At 41.4% G+C, this 23,505-nt stretch overlaps 2 protein-coding genes across 2 annotated transcripts; one reads left to right on the top strand and one right to left on the bottom strand.

Moving 5' to 3' along the window:
- Positions 1-4,187: 4,187 nt before the first annotated feature.
- Positions 4,188-11,712, bottom strand: LOC117292652 (peripherin-2-like). Its single transcript, XM_033774789.1, has 6 exons — positions 11,569-11,712; positions 10,090-10,217; positions 8,608-8,761; positions 8,009-8,148; positions 5,957-6,191; positions 4,188-5,387 (listed from the first exon to the last, which is right to left on the bottom strand). The coding sequence occupies exons 1-6, from the start codon at positions 11,710-11,712 to the stop codon at positions 4,188-4,190; spliced, it is 2,001 nt and encodes a 666-aa protein (XP_033630680.1).
- Positions 11,713-14,657: 2,945 nt separating this feature from the next.
- Positions 14,658-18,503, top strand: LOC117292611 (QRFP-like peptide receptor). The gene is made up of 2 exons (XM_033774727.1): positions 14,658-15,378; positions 18,148-18,503. The coding sequence occupies exons 1-2, from the start codon at positions 14,658-14,660 to the stop codon at positions 18,501-18,503; spliced, it is 1,077 nt and encodes a 358-aa protein (XP_033630618.1).
- The last annotated feature ends 5,002 nt before the right edge of the window (positions 18,504-23,505 follow it).

Genomic DNA, 23,505 nt, shown 5'->3' with positions numbered 1-23,505 from the left:
AGTTGGCAATGCAAAAACAAATCATTTACGGTTTTTATTTAGTGTAGACATTGGGTGAATTAACACTTTTTAGAGATAAACGCACCCTTTGATTAAATGGACCCGTCCAGGCAGTCTCAACGGCCGCGCCTGCGTTCAAAGGGTAGAACGTATTCGAAATCTTTTAATTTTATACAGGGAATGTACGTGCACTGTACTACACAGCGCGCCGTTTGCGTAGGTTTGTATGGAGAGCTTCGACCGGCGCTCGTCAGGAGAGAAGAATGAGATTATTTTCAACGTAGGTGGCGGGTTCGTGGCGCGACCCCTTCCGTTTTACTCATTTCCCAAAAACTACAGCACCTCAGCACGTAATATTTTCAGGGAAGCTTTCTACTATCATTATCTTCAAACTGTGTGAGTTTAGTGTAAATCTTTGGAAATTGTGTCTTTTGTACATACACCCTTTAAAGAGTATGTATGTACTTTTTCCTAACAAAAGTTAGTAAAAGTAATAATTTTCGCCTCAGTTTTAGCATGTGAAAACGTATTAACCAGTTATGCTATGGTTTTGGCATAATATCATAACTGGTTAAGGGGATCTTACATGCTAAAATCATTTTGGTCTCATTGATTTTGTGATTTGTTTTACTCATTTATCCAAAACTACACAACCTTAGTTAGTAATATTCGAAGGGAAGCTTTCCACTATCATTATCTTCAAACCCTGTAAGTTTAATGTAAATCTGTGGACATTTTGAAAAAGTATCCGAATCCTTTAAACAGAACACTTTTTCCCGAAGAGCGCGTACTAGATTGGAAAGCGTGGATATGGCGCATTCGCGTCATCGCGTACATTGTTTGCACCATAGAAAAAGACCTGTCACCCCATGAGTGTCGAGACTTGGGTTCAATGAGGAGAAGCATAGAACTTAATCGAAGATTCCTTGATGGAGTGTAAACTTGAAGCAGTTCAGAAATATAGTAGGGAGCCTTGCCATTAAGAGCTTTGTGGACAATGAGCATCAGCTTGAAGATGATTTGTTGAGAGATAGGGAGCCAGTGTAGTTGTTTCAGAATGGGGGTGATAGAACAGGATTTTCTAGACAGTGTCGCACAATGCGGGCATAATAGGGGGCTAGTCATGAAAAATTATATTCCATGTTAAAAAATTACTGTTAGTAGCCTAATCTTTGTCCAAGATGGTACAAGTGTGCAGTGAAATCGTTTCGCACAGGAGTTGTTTCATCTCAAGTTGACGAAAAAATGTCCGTTTCATTATTTTGAAGCGATCGTGGGTGGCCGTATAATAATAATAATATTTATTCGGGCAATCACATTTACAAGCACATGCACATACGTTAAACACTATTTTAGAAAACAAAGTAAAACAACAGTGGGGTGCCCAGGAGAGCATACAATTAAAAAAATAATAATAACTATCGCCATAAGGCGTATGTCTCCTAAACCCCCAAAAATACATTAAGGCAAGAAAGGGCATATAATTTTTTACAGAAGATAATAACAATCACTGAATATCTATAAAATGCAAACAAGCAGAGACATACACAAAAATACACACAATCCAAAAAGGATATTCGTTAAAAACCAGGACAATACATCAAAATGGTTTAGAGCAATACATAAAATCTCCGGTAAGGGGACACAAATGAAATGGCATTGTTAACAGGTTAGACTTGTGGCATGTCGTCAAATCCGCCCCACGCGCCGAGACAGCACTCCCGGGAGACCACCACTCCCGCGCGAACCAATGGCCCCCCAACCCCGACCCCTCATTAATGAGGAGTCGAAATCGGGGAGCCACCAGTCCGCGCGAGAGAGCAGCGATCCCGTGCGAGAGCACCATCCCAGCGCGCGGGGCCGACCTAACGACCCGTCCACAAGTCTATTAACAGGTCTGTTAGCAAGTTACCCCAGCTATGAGTAAATTAAAACAGTTAACAAAAAACTATTAAAAAAAGACAGAACATGATACAAATCATGGAACAACTATATAGGGCAAACAAGCAATACATGTACTTTAAAAAGCCAGTATACACAGCGTTTGGGGTTTTAATACAGCAAGATCTGTGTATGACGTGACACTTTAAAAAGGTCACAATTTGCTCTAATTTTTCTCGGCAGTCACGAACTCAATATTAAAAGGGGGCAAACATGTCGGTGAAACGATATTTCGAATTAAATCCTACCCTATACAATCCACATTTTTTGAAAAAAATACAGCAACCACCAATCCTGCATGAAATTCACCTTTAAAATGATAGACCTAATTTGTTTGTTTTGGTTGGTTGGTTTATTTATGTATTTAACCTGGAATGCATTAAATAAAAGTATTGCATTGTTCAAAATCAACTATATACGTTGGAATTTTACGGTGCATCACGAAGCATGCAATAGCAAAATGTACATAACTGTTAAAGTCACCTGGAAGTGGTATTTTTTCAAAATAAAGCTTTTGTCACTAATATTATGTGTTTTGATGAGTGGAATGTGAATAAACAGTTAACTAAGGTTTTAAAAAATAAGTTCTTATGTTATTTACAAATTTAAGAGTAGACCCCGACCCGAGAGGGCGCTGTTCGTGACGTCAATCGGGGCGGACTTTGCCTGTAATACGTAGAGTAAACACAATTGCAAAGTACTTGTCGGACCAAGTCGTGAGTTTGTACGTTTTGGGGTTTTTTTCCGGCAATGCCGACCAGGTGTATTGCTGCTGAATGCAGAAAAACACTCTTTGAAATGTACCAACTCACGACTTGGACGTACATTTACTTTGCACGTGTGTTTACTATACGCATTGCAGGCAAAGTCTGCCTCGATTGACGTCACAAAAGGGGTAGGCGGAGTCAGCCCCCAAACAACTTTATACATTTTTAAATCGTGACAAACAATTACTAAACAAATTGTTTTATTGTTCGTAAGCATATACTCTTATGTTTGAAAGAAAAAAAGTTATATTTCCAGGTGACTTTAAACATACCCTCTGGTGGCAATTGCGTTTAAAAACTTGCTCTTCCATTAATCATCGTTAGTCCATCCCAGGCAACCGTTCAATCTCCCAGAAGCCACCCGGAGGGCTGGGCTGAAAAGCATGAATGCACGATCTTCAAGACAGCTTTACAAACAAACTAAACTGTTAGACTGACGTTCATGGGATGCATGCAACCCGTTTGAAAAATGAAAAGTGTCTACATAAAATGCCGATTGTTATGTGTTTTCATGCTGAGAATGTGTATTGCTGAATGATTAATTGAGTTCAAGTTTACATTAATTAAAACAACATCTATCAAATAAATGTATTCAAGTTGCAATCACATTCTAAAATTTTACTCATTTGTATTATAGGTGTCCTTATTTTGTGTTAATATTACTTATATAAATCCAAAGTAAGAAGTTGTCATGTGTCTTAAAATTAACATTGATAAATACATTTACGAAATTAACTTTGATAAATAAATTTACGATATTTACAATACAATAATTCTTCAATAAATTATGTAACATTAGATTTGCGTGGACAGATCGATTAGACCTGAAACTTATATTGGACAGTATTAACAAATCAGTAAGAAATTGCAAACCCTTTTAGGAAATATCTATTTCGAGAAGACGATACTCTCAGCGTTAAAGCATTTTGGCCCTTTTTGTGTTTTTAGCCCATCTTTTCCCCTAATGATATTCTCGCTCTCGAATGTCCTTCAACTGTATTACTTAATTACACATCCAAACGCGCACGCGCCAGCAGTAACAGAAAGGATGGTGAATAGGAAACGAAAAGAAATCTTCAGTGTTAATAATGCGAGGGAAAATCTTAAATTGGAGAAAACCTAGCCAGGCAATCAGCTTTTTCTTTTTGACTGAAAACCCGCTCCTCATGCAAGCTTTATGTCTGAGGTTGGGTTTAAACCGGGGTCCACAGATGTGAAAGGCAGGGAAAGAAACCAGTGAGCCAACCTGTGCCCAAATATTTGATAGTTTTTTTGGTGTGTTTTTTAGGGGGGAGGGTGTCTCCTTTTTGAAAATAATGTCAATAGCCCTGCCGCAGTACGTGCTTTAAAAAAATTGAGTTATGTTTTGATATGACACTTTAATTTAAGAATGTTAATTGGCACTACTGTTGAATAGTTTTTGAAATGTTGTTGTACAAACCGTATTCAAGTTATTCAAACAAAACCTTTCTTTTCGACTCAACCCTCCATTTCAATGTAAGCCGTTTCTGGTATCCGGAACCTTCTGGACCACCGTTTTACCGAGGATAACTTCGAATCATACATCACCTCGTTCCGGTTATTGGAAAGGCTGAGCAGTGGAGTCAGCGAGCAATCAGATCCGGAGTAGTCCGAGTCATTTGATGATGAGTCGCTCCAGTACACGGAATCATCGTCTTCAATGTTATTGTTCTTATTCTTCATCTTCTTCCCCTTTGGTTTCTTCTTTCCACCCGGGGGTTTCTTCTTTCCACCCGGAGATTTCTTCTTTCCACCCGGAGATTTCTTCTTTCCACCCGGAGATTTCTTCTTTCCACCCGGAGATTTCTTCTTTCCACCCGGAGATTTCTTCTTTCCACCCGGAGATTTCTTCTTTGCTCCTGTCGATTTCTTAGCTGATCCTGGAGATTTCTTAGCAGATCCTGGAGATTTCTTAGTTGATCCTGCAGATTTCTTAGCTGATCCTGGAGATTTCTTAGCAGATCCTGGAGATTTCTTAGTTGATCCTGCAGATTTCTTTGTTGATCCGGGAGACTTCTTTGTTGATGCGGGAGATTTCTGCGCCGACCCTCCAGATTTCTTAGCTGATCCCTTGTCTGACTTCGAATTCTTACCTGACTTCGAATTCTTGTCCGACTTCGAATTCTTATCTGACTTGGTTTTGTCCGACTTTGAATTCTTGTCGGACTTTGAATTCTTATCCCCCTTCTTCTTGCTCCCAAATTCTGGGAGTTCTGGGAGTTCAACATCACCCATCACATCATCCAAATCAAAATCTTCTAGCCCTCCGAATCCTTGCCCTCCTGGTACATTTTGATAGACGGGTTCATTATCATCTTCATCTCTAGCCTTCCGACTTCTGCCTCCACCTCCACCCCCACCTCGGGGTGCTCCACCCCCACCTGGGGGTTCCTTCTGAACGAGGGGTCTCTTCTCTTCATTCCAGTCTGGTCCCTGCGGTGAGTATTCGATACCGAAACTCTCTCCATCACTCTCAGTATCCTGATCCTCTACATCGTCTTTTTTCTTGGGCTTTTTCTTTTTTGGTTTGGAACTTTTAGTGTCGGAGAAGGGAAGTTTGTCTAGTATCCACCCAGGGGCCGTCTCCTCTGGATCATCCATGTCGAAGGCGTTACTGATGGACGTTTGGAGATAGCGAAGTAGCAGGAAAATTATCGTCTGGAAGAAATAAGCAAGACGTAAGCCTATGGCACATAATAAGGTGATGGTGATGGGGTAGGACTGACAATGTGGGGATGAGGAGGACAGGATTGGGGATGATTATGGCGGGGATTGACCAATAACAAATTAGTAATAAATAATTCTGGTAATGAATACAGTAATGTATCCCAAGTGAGCTTAATCACTGTAGCTCACAAGCCCGAGGAAACCTGTAACCAAGGGTGCTTGCTAGATGTGAGCCAGAAACACCTACTCTTCCATGCAAGGTTTTGCATTGGTTATTTCACGCGCACTATACCAGTACACGGGACCTACGTCTTACTGTCCCAACCGAACCAAGCAATCATGGATGCAAGTGTCATGACTGGGACTCAAACCCACACTCTGCTTGAGCTTGAGTTCGGTCCTCTTATCTGTTCGACCACGACACGCAAAATGTGTAATGATGATAGTTATGATTTTAAAAATTCCCTTATGTTGAATTTCCCCAAATCTTCCTCTTGTTTGTAATATCGACCATCTTGAAACCAAGCCTCATTACAGACGGCCATGCTTCCACGACCTACCTGAATCAGGAATATCAGCATGATCATCAAACCAATTCGATTCAGCCTGACATTGAAATAGTCCATGAGGGCGGTCTTGCAGCCTCTTCTGTGGAGAGTAAGTCCAGTGCGGTAGTCGTATTTGAAGTGTTGTTCATTGTCATGAACGTGATGGTGGATGCAGGGACGGGCTGAATTAGAACTGCAGCAACTGTACGGGACGTCGTCGTTCAGGTACTTCCCGTCGCTAATTTTGCTAGAGGAGAAAAAGGAGAAGGGAAAAAAAGATTTAGATTTTGTTCCCACGACTTTGGGGGTTGAACAAAGAATTGACTTTAGTGGGATTCCAAACAACAACGTCCGGATTAACGTGCCGGCGCTCTACCAACTGAGCTATCTAGCCCTATGTTGGCGGTGTCCCTAAAATTTGTTCACCAACGTCTTTTACGTGCCCAAATGCAGCCTCTTTTAACAAAAACATCTCGCATTTCATTGATGTTACTCTATACTACAGAGAACCTATTACCTATTGTCACTCCCTCTCAGGGACCCGCCCTTTCCCATTCCTCTCAAGCCGGAACCGCCTCTTATGAGTGTAAACTTTCCTCCTCCCCGGAACGTGTCCCCAAGGGAGCAGACCCCCCCCCCTCTCTCAGGGAACCACCCCTCTATCTCGGGGAGAGCGTCCCTCCTCATTCAACTACCTCTCCCCCTCAGTGAACCTACCTCCATCTGGTGGTACTTTGTGAAGGAGTGATTGCTTGTGGTACTAATACTGACCACTCCTTCATGAATCGGCATTGGAATGAGTGGGAGGGCGGTTCCTGCGGAGGGGGGAGGACACCGGCTCCACGTTGGGGGATCATGGAGTGGTGGTGCCCTGAGTAAGAGAGTGAGGTTCACTGAGGAGTGGTGTGGGTGATTAAATATTCCCATTTGGTGACATTGATTAAATTTTTAAATTGCTTATTAGGAGACTTTTGAGACGCTGTAGCGTCTCAAAAGTCGCAAAAAAACTATCGATTTGAGACTGCTGCGCGCGTTCGCCAACAATTTCAAGTGGAACGAGTTGTTCGCTGCCACCGTTGGCGAACTTTAGGCGAACATACTTCGGAGGTGTTGGCGAGTGGTTTTTAAAATGGCGGACAGGCATACGGTATTATTTCTTTGTCAAAAACATAATTACATTGTATTTTCGGTGGATGATAATGCAGATTTGGAATATCAAAGTTAATTAGTTGATGTAATGATGTCAAAAAGAGGACTATTGCAGCAAAAACAAAGTTTTTAAAAAACTACGTATGGTGCGCGCCATCTTCATTTCAGGGCGCCGCCATATTGACATCGCGTATACGCACCAATCGTTCAAAAGATAAAAAGTTTTTGCGTGAACAGTTGCTAGTCGTTTGCGCGACTTTTGCGCTGTAGCGTCTCAAAAGTCGCAAAAAAACTATCGATTTGAGACTGCTGCGCGCGTTCGCCAACAATTTCAAGTGGAACGAGTTGTTCGCTGCCACCGTTGGCGAACTTTAGGCGAACATACTTCGGAGGTGTTGGCGAGTGGTTTTTAAAATCGCGGACAGGCATACGGTATTATTTCTTTGTCAAAAACATAATTACATTGTATTTTCGGTGGATGATAATGCAGATTTGGAATATCAAAGTTAATTAGTTGATGTAATGATGTCAAAAAGAGGACTATTGCAGCAAAAACAAAGTTTTTAAAAAACTACGTATGGTGCGCGCCATCTTCATTTCAGGGCGCCGCCATATTGACATCGCGTATACGCACCAATCGTTCAAAAGATAAAAAGTTTTTGCGTGAACAGTTGCTAGTCGTTTGCGCGAGTGGAACGCACCCCTGTCCTTTTCGCGGCTCTGAGCGTGCGCACGCATGCTCAGTACTGCGCACACAGGTCTGAGCAAGCGCAACACTGTGAAAAAGGACCGTCTAAAAGTTTCTTATCGCCATAAATAACAACGGTTTTTAAATGAGAAATACACGCAATTACCGCGCATACCCCGTCCTCTTATTAGATTGACTGCACCCAACCCAAAGTTAAGCCAAATAACCTTTGTACGTTGCTGTTTTCCATGTCCAAGAAATCGTTAGAAATCCATTGTAAATCGAACCAATCTTCGTAGCCGCTGTTTCCACAACACTCGAACTCAATCTGTAAGCGGTCGATCTCTGCCTTCGCTGTGCCGTTAGTCTTTACAAAGGAAAATTTCAAACAGTACAGTTAATCCTGGGAATACTATTGGTGATTACTCAAAATACTTTGTTAGCATAAAAACCTGCTCGGTCACGAGCAGTGGAGAGCTTTGGATAGTATAACACATTGTGAGAAACGGCTCCCTCTGAAGTAATGCAGTTTTTACCTGTTTTGTTTTTGTTTTTTTAAGAGGTAACTTGTCACTCAAAGAAAGACTTCAGGCCTGAAGCCTTTTATTACACGCATCTGAAAGCAAACACATTCATTTTGTGCAACAATTGTGTTTTTCCCTCATTATTCTCTTGCAACTTCGATTCTTTCCATTTATATATTTGTTGGGATAAACCAAGTGAGAATACTGGTATTTTACAATATTACAAAAGGTGTCCAGTGCCTTAAACATGAACAAAATACAGCCTTCAAATCGGTTGTATGAATTGCGCAAAGCTCTCAAACCTTGTAGTTGTCCATGGCTTTGCCTAGGCCTGCAGTAAAGGAGTGGTGGAGTTGACGTCGAGTGGCGAAGCATGTACAAGCCGATATGAAGATGCAGACATTCAAGCAGACAAGGAGAAGGAGGTAGGGTAGAAGGAGACGTTTTAGAGTCCGTCTGCATAGGAGTATAGAAGATAGATAAATGTCACCGCACTTCTGGTAAGAATAGGCTGCAGGATTTGCACTCACAAGGTTGTGGGTCTGAATCCTACCAAGAAAACCACTGGTTTCACCTTGACTATATTTTATTATGGGCCATTGTCGATAGCTAAACAGAATCACAATTTCACGATTTGTTAAATTCATAATGATCAGCGTTAAACCAATGTTTGTATGAGAGAGATTGCATGTTGCCAGCTTGTTGTTTATGTCCCTTTTCTTGTGGGAGTTTTCCGAAATACACAACTCTGAGACCTGCCCTCCAGACATATTATGGAGTCGTCCAGTCAAGAATATCAATGAGTATGACTTTGACTCCCCATCGAATATTGCACATTGGAGAAAACCATGAAATAAATAACCTGTGGCATGACGTAGTGGTGCCAGCATGATCAATGTAATTGCTAAGCAAAATGATTCACTATGGTAAACAACTCATCTTTAGATGAATCTTAGTGCTTTGTGAAATCCAGCCCAGGGCAGATAGAGAAAGTAACATGAAAAGAAAACAAAGCAAAAGCTAAGATGAACAGGAATGTAAATCAAAACTGAGAAGGGGCTCATCTAGGTAATGGGGCACTTTTGTGACGCTATATAGTCTAGGTTCCTAGACCATTGGTGTTGCGTGGTCACACACAACCAACGTTCCGATTATGCACGGCGAAAACTGTACACGCTTGTAATGAACGAACGCTAGCGGGCGCTCTGTTTCTCTGAATTATTCATGAGCCAACCGCAACGCAGCCTCTGATTGGCTCCACCGGAAAGTCGGGGGAGATTTGCCGAAAAGCAATAAAAAAGTTAAGACCCGTCGTTGCAAATGTCCTAGACCTTGGTGAGCACAGGAAATCAGAGAAACAGAGCGCCCGCTAGCGTTCGTTCATTACAAGCGTGTACAGTTTTTGCCGTGCATAATCGGAACGTTGGTTGTGTGTGACCACGCAACACCAATGGTCTAGGAACCTAGACTAGACGCTATATGGCAGCAGACTTTATCAGGTGAATCAAAGGCCCCTTTCGAAACCACGGCTTCAGCTTTGAATTCAGCTTCAAGCTCAATCCTCGCGTCTGATGACCTGAGCGCCTATGCAAAATACACATATTGTCAAAACAACCTCGGAGCCAGCCTATATATTCTCGGCAAGCTCAGCACTACATCAACACTGAACCTGTTAAGTCTGCTGCCACCAAGCACTTCAAATCTCCCATTTCTTGTTGCAGTGTGTGGAAGTTCTCATCAAAATATTTATGTTTTCTTCAAGGATGTTCTTTCTAAAGACATACCTTCTGGAAACGTCTCCAACACTATTACATAGCTTTCCTCCAGCCAGGTCAATGACTGCGGAGCAGGCACCGACAAAGATAAGCATAAGAGGCAGAATGTTGCCGTTGTATCCCTCCACGAGATTCGCCTGATGTGTGTGAAAAGGTGTACTTTATTATATTTCATTAAAAAAGGACAGAATATTGTCATTCAAAAGTCTCGTCCTTCAAGGATTTTTTTTTTAACTGAAAGAAGTTTATACATCCAACAGCACAACTAGCGCCAATAACATGATATATATAAAGCGAGAATTTTTTTTCAGTTTTAGATGTGGGGCCGGGAAAACTCCAATGAGCAATTTTAAGATGTGGTGACACCATATTGGATTTGGGTAAACCTATCTGTAACCAAACCAGTGCAATCGACTCATATAGTGGCCACCGTATCTCAAAAGGCTAATATGGGGGGGGGGGGGGGAACCCACACCATCAGGCAGGGACTCGAAACCCAATCTACCTGTAGGTTTCGGTCTGAGGTGAAATTCGAACCGGGGTCCACAGGCAGAGGTAAAAGAAATGCCACAATCTGTATTTAGTTCCCTTTTTGTAAGGGTCCCCCTTTGCTGCAACTTGGGCCGTAACAAGAAAGTTGATTCAAAATAGGGCGCTATTAGACGGATTGTGTACGTATTTCGAATTCGCCGGGGAGAGAAATTTAATTGCCACCACAGGCAATCGGTGGCTCTTTATTTGATTATGCATTATGATAATAAACTGTTGATTCACATCTATCTATATACACTCTGTAAGATAATATTTGTCTTTTCAGCATCTGGACATGGTGAGAGAGAAGACAATGAAGACATTTAAGTTTTAGATGTGGGAAAACAGAGAAAGAGTCCTATATAGGGCTAAGTCGTTCCGAGCCACGGTCCAAAAATTAACAACGCTCAAATTTGAATGGAGGTTTTGTTTCAAGAAAGATACGCGAGTGTTATCCTTAACCAATTAGAATGATTGTTACATTACTGGAAGGGCACAGACTTCCTGAATCTACACTTTTTGGAACTAAGCCGTGTGGTGGCGCTATTTATTATAACAATGAGTTGAAGTTTGGAGTCAATGTGCAAAAAAAGGATTTTACACAGGAAATGAGCCCGATTTTGATGGAAAATGCAACATTTATAATAATGAAATTAGCGAGCCTTAATGATGAAAGATTTCATCCTATTGGATATTTTATGAAAGTTTAGTATCTTAGCTTCTTTATGCTACCAGAACTAAGAGATATTTTAAAAGATATTCTCAAAATTACGATAGATGCAAAAAAACACGATTTTTTCCGGCAGTTTTTCCCTTCATTGGGATACAGCGTGAAGGAAACTCTCGCAGTCGCAGGCTTAGTTCCCCAAGAAATAGAAGGCGTGGCAAGACACCAATACGCCACATGACTCCCTAAATTCAGTGTACTGCAAAATTTCAGCCTACGAACTAACTTACCTTGGCCGCTATACGGATTCTGATGTAGAGTCCCACCACGATGATTGACATCCCGCACATTGCGCACAACCAGTGCAAAGTCAACAGCACATCGCATAATCTCTTTCGCCCTTTCTCGGTTATGTTGACTAGCAAAATTGCCATCGTGGTCTAGAGTCACTTGCACATTTCTTCGGTAAATTTGATCCTTCTTTTTATCTTGAAAAGGGATAATGTTTCATAGTAAAATGGTGAAAATACTTGCTTTTTTACACCGAACACTCCATCATTGCGAACACGCCCATGAATTTTCTTTTGAAAACGTAAAAAGAACGCGCTTAAACAGAGAAGAGCGCGTACATGGAAAGCGTGGATGAGGCGCATTCGCGTCATCGCGCACATTGTTTGCACGAAGTCGCATTTTTTCGCGCTGTGCTAACCATTGACGCGCAGTACGCGCACGCGTCTGTTAAGTGTATATCATGCACAAAACTCTGAGAGAGATGATGAGGCGTAAAACCACCAACTGGAAGAACCAAAATGAACACCATCATCGGATGTGAACTTCTAACACTGATTTATTTAAAAACAAATATATTGGTGTTATTTTAACACCATACACCCACGGTGTCAGTTTTAATACCCCAGTTCTCCAGTTAAATAATGCTCTCGGCGCGCAGGCTTTTAACCTGACGATACAGATAACGAGTTGGGCCCGGCAGTGGCGATGTGCTCCGGCTCAGGCTTAGGCTCCGCACGCTGTGTACGCAGCTCGGCCTTTAACCAAAGATGCTTTAACCTGCATTTTCAGCGCGTATTGCTGATTGTACCAGCACGCGGAACCTGAGCCGGAGCCTAAGCCGAGGTTTGAGAAAAGCCCGTTAGGGGCCCACGTGTAAAAAGTAGTGTCAAGAGCTATTTCAACTGTAGGCCTGTCTTGAGGGGCGTCACACAGTGTAAACCATTTTTTGTTTTCAATGTAGAACCGTATACTTTTAAAATTTTGCCATGAAATTACCGCGTAAGCCGATAGAAACTTGAGACCATTTTGACTTTGAGATTATTTTAAAAGCCCCTGGTCAGTGTATCCCGCCCCTTGTCACTAGAATGGAAAGCCCAGCTGTAGGTCTAATTGGGCCGTCCCAACTAACCCAACTTTTACTTACTCAATACGAAGTCACTGTTGCTCTTCCGTTTCCCTGCCAACTTCCCGGTGCCATGAGTTTCTTTGGACCGCCTATGATACAAAGACTAAGAGTAGGCTTGTCATCATATTATAGGGGGCTAGTCATTAAAAATTTAATTCCATGTTAAAATTGACTGTTAGTAGCCTATTCTTCGTCCAAGATGGTACAAGTGTGCCGTGAAATCGTTTCGCACAGGAGTTGCTTCATCTCAAGTTGACGAAAAATGTCAGTTTCATTATTTTGAAGCGATCGTGGGCGGCCGTATACACAGAGTTAAACGTGTGGGGTTTTAATACAGCAAGATCTGCTTCTGCTGACGCGACACTTTAAAAAGGTCACAATTTGCTCTAATTTTTCTCGGCAGTCACGAACTCAATATTAAAAGGGGGCAAACATGTCGGTGAAACGATATGTCGAATTAAATCCTACCCTATACAATCCACATTTTTTGAAAAAATACAGCAACCACCAATCGTGCATGGAATTTACCTTTAAAGTGATAGACCTAATTTGTTTGTTTTGTTTATTTGGTTGGTTTATTTGTGTATTTAACCCGGAATGCATTTAATAAAAGTCAGCGAAGTGAACTTGAAGGTTGTTTATTGAAGGAGTGGTGTATAGACAATGATGGATGGAGTGATCCATGTGGGTCATTTGTTTGTAGATAATGCAATTATGCACTATTTTTAGCACGAAACATTTAATAAAAATTTTGAAGACTGCGGATTTTGGGCACTGGACACTTTTGGTAATTGTCAAAGACCAGTCTTCTCTCTTCGTGTTTCTCAACATAATTATGCACAAAATAACAACCCTGTGAAAGTTTGAACTCAATTGGTCGTCGAAGTTGCGGGATAAGGGAGAGAAAAAAACACCCTTGTCACACGCAGTTGCTTTCAGATACTTGATTTCAGGACCTCAAAATCTAATTTTGAGATCTCAAAATCAAATTCATGGAAAATTACTTCTTTCACGAAGGGAGCAGTTTCTCACAATGTTTTGTATTATCAATAGCTCTTCATTGCTTGTTACCAAGTAAGTTTTTATGCTATTATTTTGAGTAATTAGGCCTACCAATAGTGTCCACTGCCTTTAAAGAGCTTTGCTTCACAACAGTTCTATATCTACTTGAGGGAGTCTCGATTAAAGGAAACGTTGCCTAGAATCGGACGAGTTGGTCTATAAAAAGCGTTTGTTACCGTTTTTTATAAAATGCATATGGTTGGAAAGATGTTTTAAAAGTAGAATACAATTGTCGGCCATTTATGGGAGTCAAAAAATTGACTCCCAATGGCCGACCGTGTTAGTCGACGAGGTAAAAGGAAAACCGTGCAATTTCAAGGCATGTTTGTGTGGAACAGTGTATTCTACTTTTACAACATCTTTCTACCCGTACGCTTTTCAAAGACCAACTCGACCGATTTAAGGAAACGTGTTCCTTTAAGACTTGCTGCTTTGGTGGTGAAACGAAGCAAAATGACTACTTCTTGTTATTGTGTCTTTCACACTGCCCCAGCTATTAGGGCTACAGCTAGGTTTTTCGTTATGCGTTGAGATATAGGACGTCACTTAGAACACCATTAGCAACAGCCGTAGCCGAACAGCTGTGGCCACAAATAGGATACAGCCATAGGCCATTTTCGAAACCACGGGTTCGGCTTTGTATTTTGGCTTCAATCTTGAGGAGCCCCGAGAGTGTTAGGAAATTTTGCGCGTGCCTTGCGTATACGTGCTCGGGGCTCCAGACGAGAGAAAATGGGTCTGAAGCTGGTATCGCTTTTTCACTATCATACCTTCTTACGACCGTGTGGCAAAGGGACCAACGAAATCAAACTTGAAAACTCTGTAGGGGGCCTATATATAAACAAAATCCAGAGAAGAAATCCTCTCACTAGCTGCATGCTTCAAAGAAACGAAACCGAGATGGACCAACTTGAATTCATCGACACCAAGGTACTGAACCGAAGTATTGAAGAGCCACTGGGTGTTGATTTGGGCGCTATGGTACCAGGCAACCGGGAAGCTTTCACCCGATTCGTCTCAGCTTTCTACGGCATCATTTGCGTCGTCGGACTCGCAGGCAACCTGATGGTTGCCGTTGTGCTGCTCCGGGTTCGAACTCTACGGTCAAACACCAGTGATTTCTTGGTTCATCTCTCCGCTGTAGATTTCATGGTCTGCATTTTGGTCATCCCTACGAATCTAGTACCGGCGCCCAGCCCCACTCCAAACCCAGGACTATGGGGTGAATTTTTGTGTCGATTTTTCATGTCTGGTTTCGTTTTTTGGTTCTTTACGGTAAACTCAGTTTTCAGTCTGATTGCCGTGAACTTGGAGCGGTACGTAGCCATCGTACACCCGCACAAATACAAGACTGTATTCACCAAACGAAATAAGTACATAATGATCGCAACTTGCTGGATTCTTGCTGTGGTCACCCATTCCTTTCACTTCTTCGTTTTTGATGAAGTTGATGTGGTTGGATGCCAACGTTTGGGGTGGCGGAATCTGTTTGCTAGATCAGCTTACGGATTGTACAATTTTACAATCAACTTACTAATTCCATTGGCCGTGATGGTGTTTGCCCAACTCAGGGTTATTTCGACTCTGAACACACAAGTCAAGATGTTGACTGCACGTGCAGGTAAGCTTTTCACGTTTTTTATTTCAAGATGTTTTATTGGGGTAGACTATCTGTCATGGATTGTGTCCACTCGAAAAAAAAATCATAGTTCAAAGGGTTTTGACCCATTATGGGTCATAGTTCAAAGGGTTTTGACCCATTATGGGTCAGGTGTACCCAGAAAGAAGCAGAAACGGGTCAAGTCACATGATCGTGATCCGGGTCAACACTGAATATTTTAGAGTGTATACACAATGAGTGTAGAGCCTATCTTTAAATCATGTAGCCGTTGTAAAAGCCGTGTGAAGATAGTTTTTTTTGGGTAATGTTTATGCGCATTTTACATTAAATTATCTGGTCATTGTGCCACCGTAACAAAAAAAAATAATCAAACGACATTGCAATATTTTTCCCCGTGTTGCTGTGATTGGCTCTTTCCGTCAGGTTACGTCATCTGAAACTGGCCTGCTCTTTTACCAAATCATTGAAATTTCGTTTGAACAAAAAAAATCGCCACCCGGGCTGCACAGTGGTGCTCCATTTCAGATGAAAAAAATTTGCGCATATATTTTGTTTTTTTAGTCCTTGTGTTTCCAGGCCGTCCTCTCTACCGGTATGTTCAAACGTGTTTCTGTAGTAAACAGCACTGACAGAGGAGGAAATAACAAATTTTTGGATAATGTGAGGGGAAAGAAAATACAACCGCAAATCAACTGTTCTAGTTTCGAAATATTCTTAAAGGAACACGTTGGATCGGTCGAGATGGTCTTTGAAAAGCGTTCTGTAACCGTTTGTTATAACATCGGTATGGTTAGAAAGATGTTGTAAAAGTAGAATACAATGATCTACACAAATATGGCTCGAAATTGCGTGGTTTTCGTTTTACCTCGTCGACAAACACGGTCGACCATTTATGGGAGTAAAACATTTGACTCCCATAAATGGCCGAACGTGTTAGTTGGCGACGTATAATGAAAACCGTGCAATTTTTAGTGATACTTGTGTGGATCATTATATTCTACTTTTAAAACATCTTTCTAACCATATGCATTTAATAACAAACTGTTTCAAACGCTTTTCATAGACCAACTCGTCCTATCCAAGGCAACGTGTTCCTTTAAATTCACCTACCTGGAAGTGGTATTTTGTCAATAAAGCTTTTGTCACTAAAATATGTGTTTTGATGTGTGGAATATGAATAAACAATTAGCTAAGGTTTAAAACAATTAGTTTCCATATTATTTACAAATTTGAAAAAAGACCGACCCGAGAGGGCGCTGTTCGTGACGTCAATCGAGGCGCTATGAATCGCATGCAGTGCCAACACAACATAGTGACGCTTGGCGCAAGCTAAAAACATGCCCTCAAAGTTTAAACAATACCTGATTTTGTTTTCACGTGAGGCAAATGCTTCTTTAGGTTCGTTACGTCTTTCGTACCTTCTTCGACTTCCCCACTAGCTGGAAACATTATTGGGATGGCGTCATGTTTTAGAAAAGAACTTTTCTCTTCATGTCAAAATGTGGGACCGGACAACTTGGCAAACTGACCAGCAGCAATACACCTGGTCGACATTGCCGGGAAAATGCAAAAAAAAAGTTTTTCAAAACGTACAAACTCACGACTAGGACTTCAATGTACTTGCACGTACGTGTGTTCGCTGTTCGATCGAGGCAAAGTCTTCCTCGATGACGTCACAAAAGGGGTAGGCGGAGTCACCGCCACACAACTTTATTTCTTTTTTTTTAACCATATAAATCGTTAAAAACAAATACTCAAAAAATAATTTTATTGTTCAGGACTATATACTCTAATGTTTAAAGAAAAGAAAAAGTATATTTCCAGGTGCCTTTAAAGGAGTTTTAAAATTTCAACTGCAGTCATATAGCGCCTATATATCTATAGGCTATTTACCCAAATAAAGCACACGGGTGTTTTACAATAACATAATGTTTGGATTTGGTTCGTCAAACATAATGTGTTAGTGCTTTGTCGGACACAAGATGGACATAAATTGGTTCAAAGTTTTACATGTCTGACATCATTTCACATGCTCTTATCGTGATATTCGTTTGAAAAATACTGCGTCCGGTTGTATGATCGTATTAAAGACACTGGACACTATTGGTAATGACTCAAAATAATTGTTAGCATAAAAACTTACTTGGTAACTGAGCAAAGGAGAGTTGTTGATAGCATAAAACATTGTGAGGAAACAGCTCCCTCTGAAGTGACATAGTTTTTGAGAAAGAAGTAATTTTCAACGAATTTGATTTTGAGACCTCAGATGAGAATTTGGGGTCTCGAAATCAACCATCTAACCGCACACAAACTTCGTGTGACAAGGGTGTTTCTTCTTTCACTATTATCTTCAACGACCGATTGAGCTCAAATTTTCACAGGTTTGTTATTTTATGTATACGTTGAGATACACCAAGGGAGAAGACTGGTCTTTGGACAATAACCAATAGTGTCCAGTGTCTTTAAGTGCAGAAGTGACGTAAATCAAGCATGATCTGAAACCACACAACTTGTGTGGTGTTTTTTCTTCCATTATTCATTCGCAACTTCGACGACCAATATTATTGAGCTTAAAATTTCACAGGTTTGTTATTGATATGCATATGTTGAGACACATCAAATGACAAGACTGGTCTTTGACAATTGCCAATAGTGTCCAGTGTCATTGAGGAAAGATTTACTAAAGCCCATCGAGAACCGAAGCAAAGGTCATTTTAACCATATTGACTTGGGGCCTATAACTTTATTATCCTTGTGTTTTTTTTCCAGCCACCGGTATCGGTCCAAATGACCAGCATGAAATGTGGCAGCTCAGAGCATCTCAATCGCTGGTAAAGACTCTCCTTGCCTGCGTCATATCATTCGCCGTGTGTTGGACTCCGACCCACCTTGTCTACTTGCTTTTCAACTTTGGTGTTCCCGTTCAGCTTGAGTCCCCGTTTACGCATATGACTATTGCCTTAGCGGTGGCTAACTCCTGCCTGAATCCAATCATTTATACTCTGCTCAACAAGCCATTCCGTAAAGGGATCAGGGGAGCGTTTTGTAAGCAGCGGGATTCGAACCGGGTTGGTGAGGGAGGTGGACCTACTGCTACTGTGACTGTGGCCGAAACACTGCCATAGATCTTCTTTAATAGCCGGCTACTAACTTTGGAACACCGCCCCATCAGTATAATGAACACAATAATTCAGAAAGTGTCTTTATTCACCATCAATTAGGGTGCGTTCGTTTAGTGTCCCTGGGTCGACCCCGGTCTGCCCCGGTACGTTCGAATAGCTTTGACGGGTTCACCTGGGTCAGCACCCAGTGCCCTGCTTGTGGAGTGGGTCACTTGGGGGTGACCTAAGGTGCATGCCGTCACCACGAGAGGGCGAGTGTGATCGTTCGATTAGCTCTTGTCAGGGGCTCACCCGAGTGAGCACCGCGGGGTACACCCAGGGAAGCTTAACGAACGCACCCATAGTTATTTGTATACCCTTGTTCAACACGTGACGTTGTTCTCCTTTGTAAAAAAAATATAGTATGTCTATTATTATATAACAATATGGTATAGCCATGAATATTAAAATAGAAGAAGTATAGATTCACTGGATCTCATCTATGTCAAAAAGCACATCTGCAACAACAACATTTTACGGAATTTTTAACCATTGATCAGCACCACAGTGAATAATGTGAGAATCATTCCGCAGTTTTCACTGAAGATGGGTTCACTGTTTATATTAAGACACTGGACACTATTGGTAATCGTCAAAGGCCAGTCTTCTCACTTGGTGTATCTCAACATTATGCATAAAATAAAAAGCCTGTGAAAATTTGAGCTCAATTGGTCGTCAAAGTTGCGAGATAAACACCCTTGTCACACGAAGTTGTGTGCTTTCAGATGCTTGATTTCGAGACCTCGAAATCTAATGTTGAGGTCTAGAAGCCGAATTTTTTGAAAATTTCTTCTTTCTCGAAAACTATGTTACTTCAGAGGGAGCCGTTTCTCACAATGTTTTATACTACCAACAGCTCCCCATTACTCACTACCAAGTAAGGTTTTATGCTAATAATTATTTGAAGATACCAATAGTGTCCACTGCCTTTAATGCCCTACCCATCCCACAAAGAGAGAGATTCGCTCCACCCAACTCTAAAGTAAACATGACGTGTCGTTGCTGAGCGGATAAGAGCATCGGACTCTTGATCAAAGTGTGGGTTCGGGTCCCGGTCGTGACACCTTACCCCTTGTGTCCTGAAGACATTTCACCATTTTGGGCGCGTCCATCTGATTGGACGTAAATAAGCCGCATGTCTCTTGTATCGTGATGCACTCTAAATATACCTCGCGCCAAAAAGAGTATGACGGTAAACACTCTGCGGAAACTTCAGTGACATGGATTTTTGTTCGTGGTAGTTTTTCCCTCGTCGACCAACCAGATTTCAGAATTTTTATAACTTAATAACCATATTGGTTTGCTCTTTGTTGAAATTTTATTGAAAATGACGTGACACTGACATAAAAATAGAATTTATAGACCAATGAAAATTTATAGTTTTTATTAACTTTAATATTAATCGAAAATGACGTGACATTGAAATGACAGTGGATTTTATTACATTTTTTATGTTTTTTACTCGATGAAACCCGAAATTGATTTAATTAATCGACAGCCGAAGAAATGAGGATGCGTCCCCGTTCGACATTGGAGCAATCAAAACTGCAATTTTCTTGTATGGAAAAAAAATTGAATTAAGTGTGTGCTTGTATATGGCGCACATCTGGGTCGAAAGATAGGCTTTCTCACATACTGAGTTTTACTTAAACTTTCTACTTCAATTTGATTCTCACCATAAATTGGTTCACTGCTATAGCTGAACACGCCCTCATGGGATGTCTCTTATTTGTAAATTGTATTTAGAGCGGCAGAAAGCAACCGTGGGGATCTTGGGGATTAAAACATAGCATAACAATTGAAATTTATAAAGCGCCATTCCATCAGGAAATTGGCATGGCTTTCGGCTTGTACGAAATGCAGAAAATGGAGTAACTGATTCCCTTATGACAGTAGGTAGATTGTTCCAAATCGTTGGATGAAAAGCTTTTTGACCTAGAACTTTGTTTGCTCGGGGAACATTCAAACGACTGATGTCAATTGTGGACTGAAGAAGTTCTGCTGGTATGGGGTTGTTATGTGACAGTAAAGTGGAAATATAACAAGTAGTTTGGTTCAAGCATTAAAAACAAGAAGAGCAAATTTGAAAACGGATTCGTTCTCTATTTGGTATTCAAAAAAGTTCCAAATGTGGTGGGGGTAATAAAATGTTCTTTCAAGGGTGTGGAACATACTTTGTAATCTTTGAACTCAGCCAATTTATATGACGTTGCATCAAATAAAAGGAGACTGCAAAATTCAATACGAGAGAGGAAAAAAGCTTATCCATGTACCGTTTGATTCTCCTTATGTTACATTAATGAAAATGTACATGTATTGACTGCCAGAGGCTAGAAACTTGCTTGCTCATTGTCATATTATAAAAAATAAAATTTTATTCCGAAATTGAGGATTGAGGTGTCGGTAGTTTAGGGAGGAAGATGATGACCGGTGTCGCATGCAATTGTGTCTTCTATGAAATACTATCCGGAGGACATTACTGCATATGCAATAATGTCCCCCGGATGGTTTTGCATATGCAATCGTGTGCGCCCAGACGCTGCTGTATAATGCAATTGTGTCCGCCCGGACACATTTGCATATGCAGTTGTGTCCGGTCCGCCCCGTGCAAAACCGTCCTGGCTGAAATTAAACGCCCTTGGTCGACGGTCGACGTAAAATACGTGAATATCCATGCTGCATACGTAGGTTCAGTGCACACACGCTAGCTTACGCGCGCACACATACATGTACAGTCACATGTCCGCCGGACGGTTTTTGCATAGCCCCGGACACGATTGCATATGCAAAAGTGTCCGGAGCGGACAGTGTTGCATGGTGGACACAATTGCATCTGACACCGGGGCTTCTCTATTGCTTGTGCGGGACTTTTCCGGTCCGTGTGGGTCAATGGCGCGGTATATGCTGAGGGCTCGGTAGATGCGTGGAGGAAGAAATGCCAAGTTGGATTGTTATACCTCGGTAACAAACTGAGAAGTTTGATTGGTCGAGAACCAATCACGTGACGTGCAACAAAAACGCATGTTACATGGCTCAGGGGTCGGGTAACATGAAAAGTGATCACCTTGAACGTTCACAGTGTTGGTCGATTTCCAGCGCTGTGTACGAAACACCCTTGCGGGTTCGAGGGAACAGTAAGGAATTGTTTCTTGTTCGTCTGCTTATTTACCAATGGATACTCCGTCGTAATAATGTTTGAAGATTACAACAAAACTTCGAGACGAGGAATATTAATGTTACCAAGGTATAACAAAACAATTGTTGCACTCTGTGATTGGGATCCATTGGTTTTGTACACCCTTGGGGTAAATGGCACCCTCGGCTTCGCCTCTGGTGCCATTTCCCCCCTTGGGTGTTCAAACGCCATGGACCCCGTCATAGCGTGCAACAATTGTATAGTGGACATCTCTGATGGGCGCCTAGCAGATACTGTCTAATGCGCAAGTATAATTAGAGAAAAAGCTAGGGGGTTTGGTTACGGAAGACGATCGGAGCATCATCGGAACATTGAGTTCAACCACCGCGGTGCACCGATTCTTTTCCGAACCAACACTTTTTACACCGCAAACCTCATACCTAATACTCCTACGTTCAATAAGAGAGAAAATAAAGAGAAGAAAAGGTTGTCTGGATATTTGTTGTGTTGTCATTATTAGCCATGGAGAATCGCTCTGGTATAGGGTCGAAACGTCAGGCTTAACTATATATAATATAGGGTCACACTTGTGAGGGACAGCGGCGTGGGGGGGGGGGGGGTACTTGGGGCACGTGATCCCACTGCGAAAAACCAGTACAAGTGCCTCCATGCGCCCCACCCCTGTAAACAAAACTCACAATAGTGCTCACAAAAAATAAAAGAAGAGAAAACTGAGTGCAATTTTGCATGGACAAATAATTGTGAACGATCGCGATCGGGATCGCTACTGCGGCCACAAAATAAAATCATGGGGGTCAGGACAGGGACTGCATCGTACCCTTTCTAAGCATGGCACCAAAGCACACACCCCCAGCCTCTCCCACCGACAAACCCATTTTCCTTGGTTCTTTTACACAACACACTCGATAAGACGTAAATCGAAGAATTTATTTATTTTAAAATGTGTCTTTGAGACACAACTACCTTCTTGAAAGTAATTCAGATTTAAAATAAACGTCTGCTTGATCGGTTGACATTGCAATGAGGTGGTCTCAGTGGGCACTATCGGTAACTACTCAAAGTAATTATTAACATTAATTGGTAGCGAGTAAAATGGGGAGAGGTTGATAGTATTGTGAGAAACAGCTCCCTCTGAAGTAACAAAGTGTTCGAGAAAGAATTTTCTACGAATCTGATTTCGAGACCTCAGATTTAGAAAAGGTCTCGAAATCAAGCATGTGAAAGCACTGACACAACTTCGTGTGACAAGGGTGTTTTTCTTTCATTATTATCTCGAAACTTCGACGACCGATTGAGCTCAAATTCCACAGTAGTTGTTTTATGCATGTTGAGATCAGCAAGTGAGAAGACTGGTCTATGACAATTACCAATAGTGTCCAGTGTCTTTAAAATTATATTTAAAACATCACACTGATATATATACCATTGGTATGTCCAGCTCTATTTTTGTATTTATGTATTTATAAGTTATTTTAAATTTTTATTCGCAGAAAATTGTTAAAGACACTGTACTCGTTTGGTAATTGTCAAAGAGCAGTCTTCTCACTTGGTGTATATCAACATAATTTGTATGCATAAAATAACACACCTGTGAAAATTTGAGCTTGATTGGTCGTCGGAGTTGCGAGATAACTATGGGGGAAAAAACCAGCCTTGTCACACGAAGTTGTGTGCTTTCAGATGCTTAATTTTGAGACCTCAAATTCTAAACTTGAGGTCTCGAAATCAAATTCATGGATTACTTCTTTCTCGAACACTACGTAACTTCAGAGGGAGCCGTTTCTCACTATGTTTATACTATCAACAGCT

This window comes from Asterias rubens, chromosome 1, assembly GCF_902459465.1.
Source record: "Asterias rubens chromosome 1, eAstRub1.3, whole genome shotgun sequence".
Classification (NCBI taxonomy): domain Eukaryota; kingdom Metazoa; phylum Echinodermata; class Asteroidea; order Forcipulatida; family Asteriidae; genus Asterias; species Asterias rubens.
This window is presented reverse-complemented; position numbering and strand designations above follow the sequence as displayed.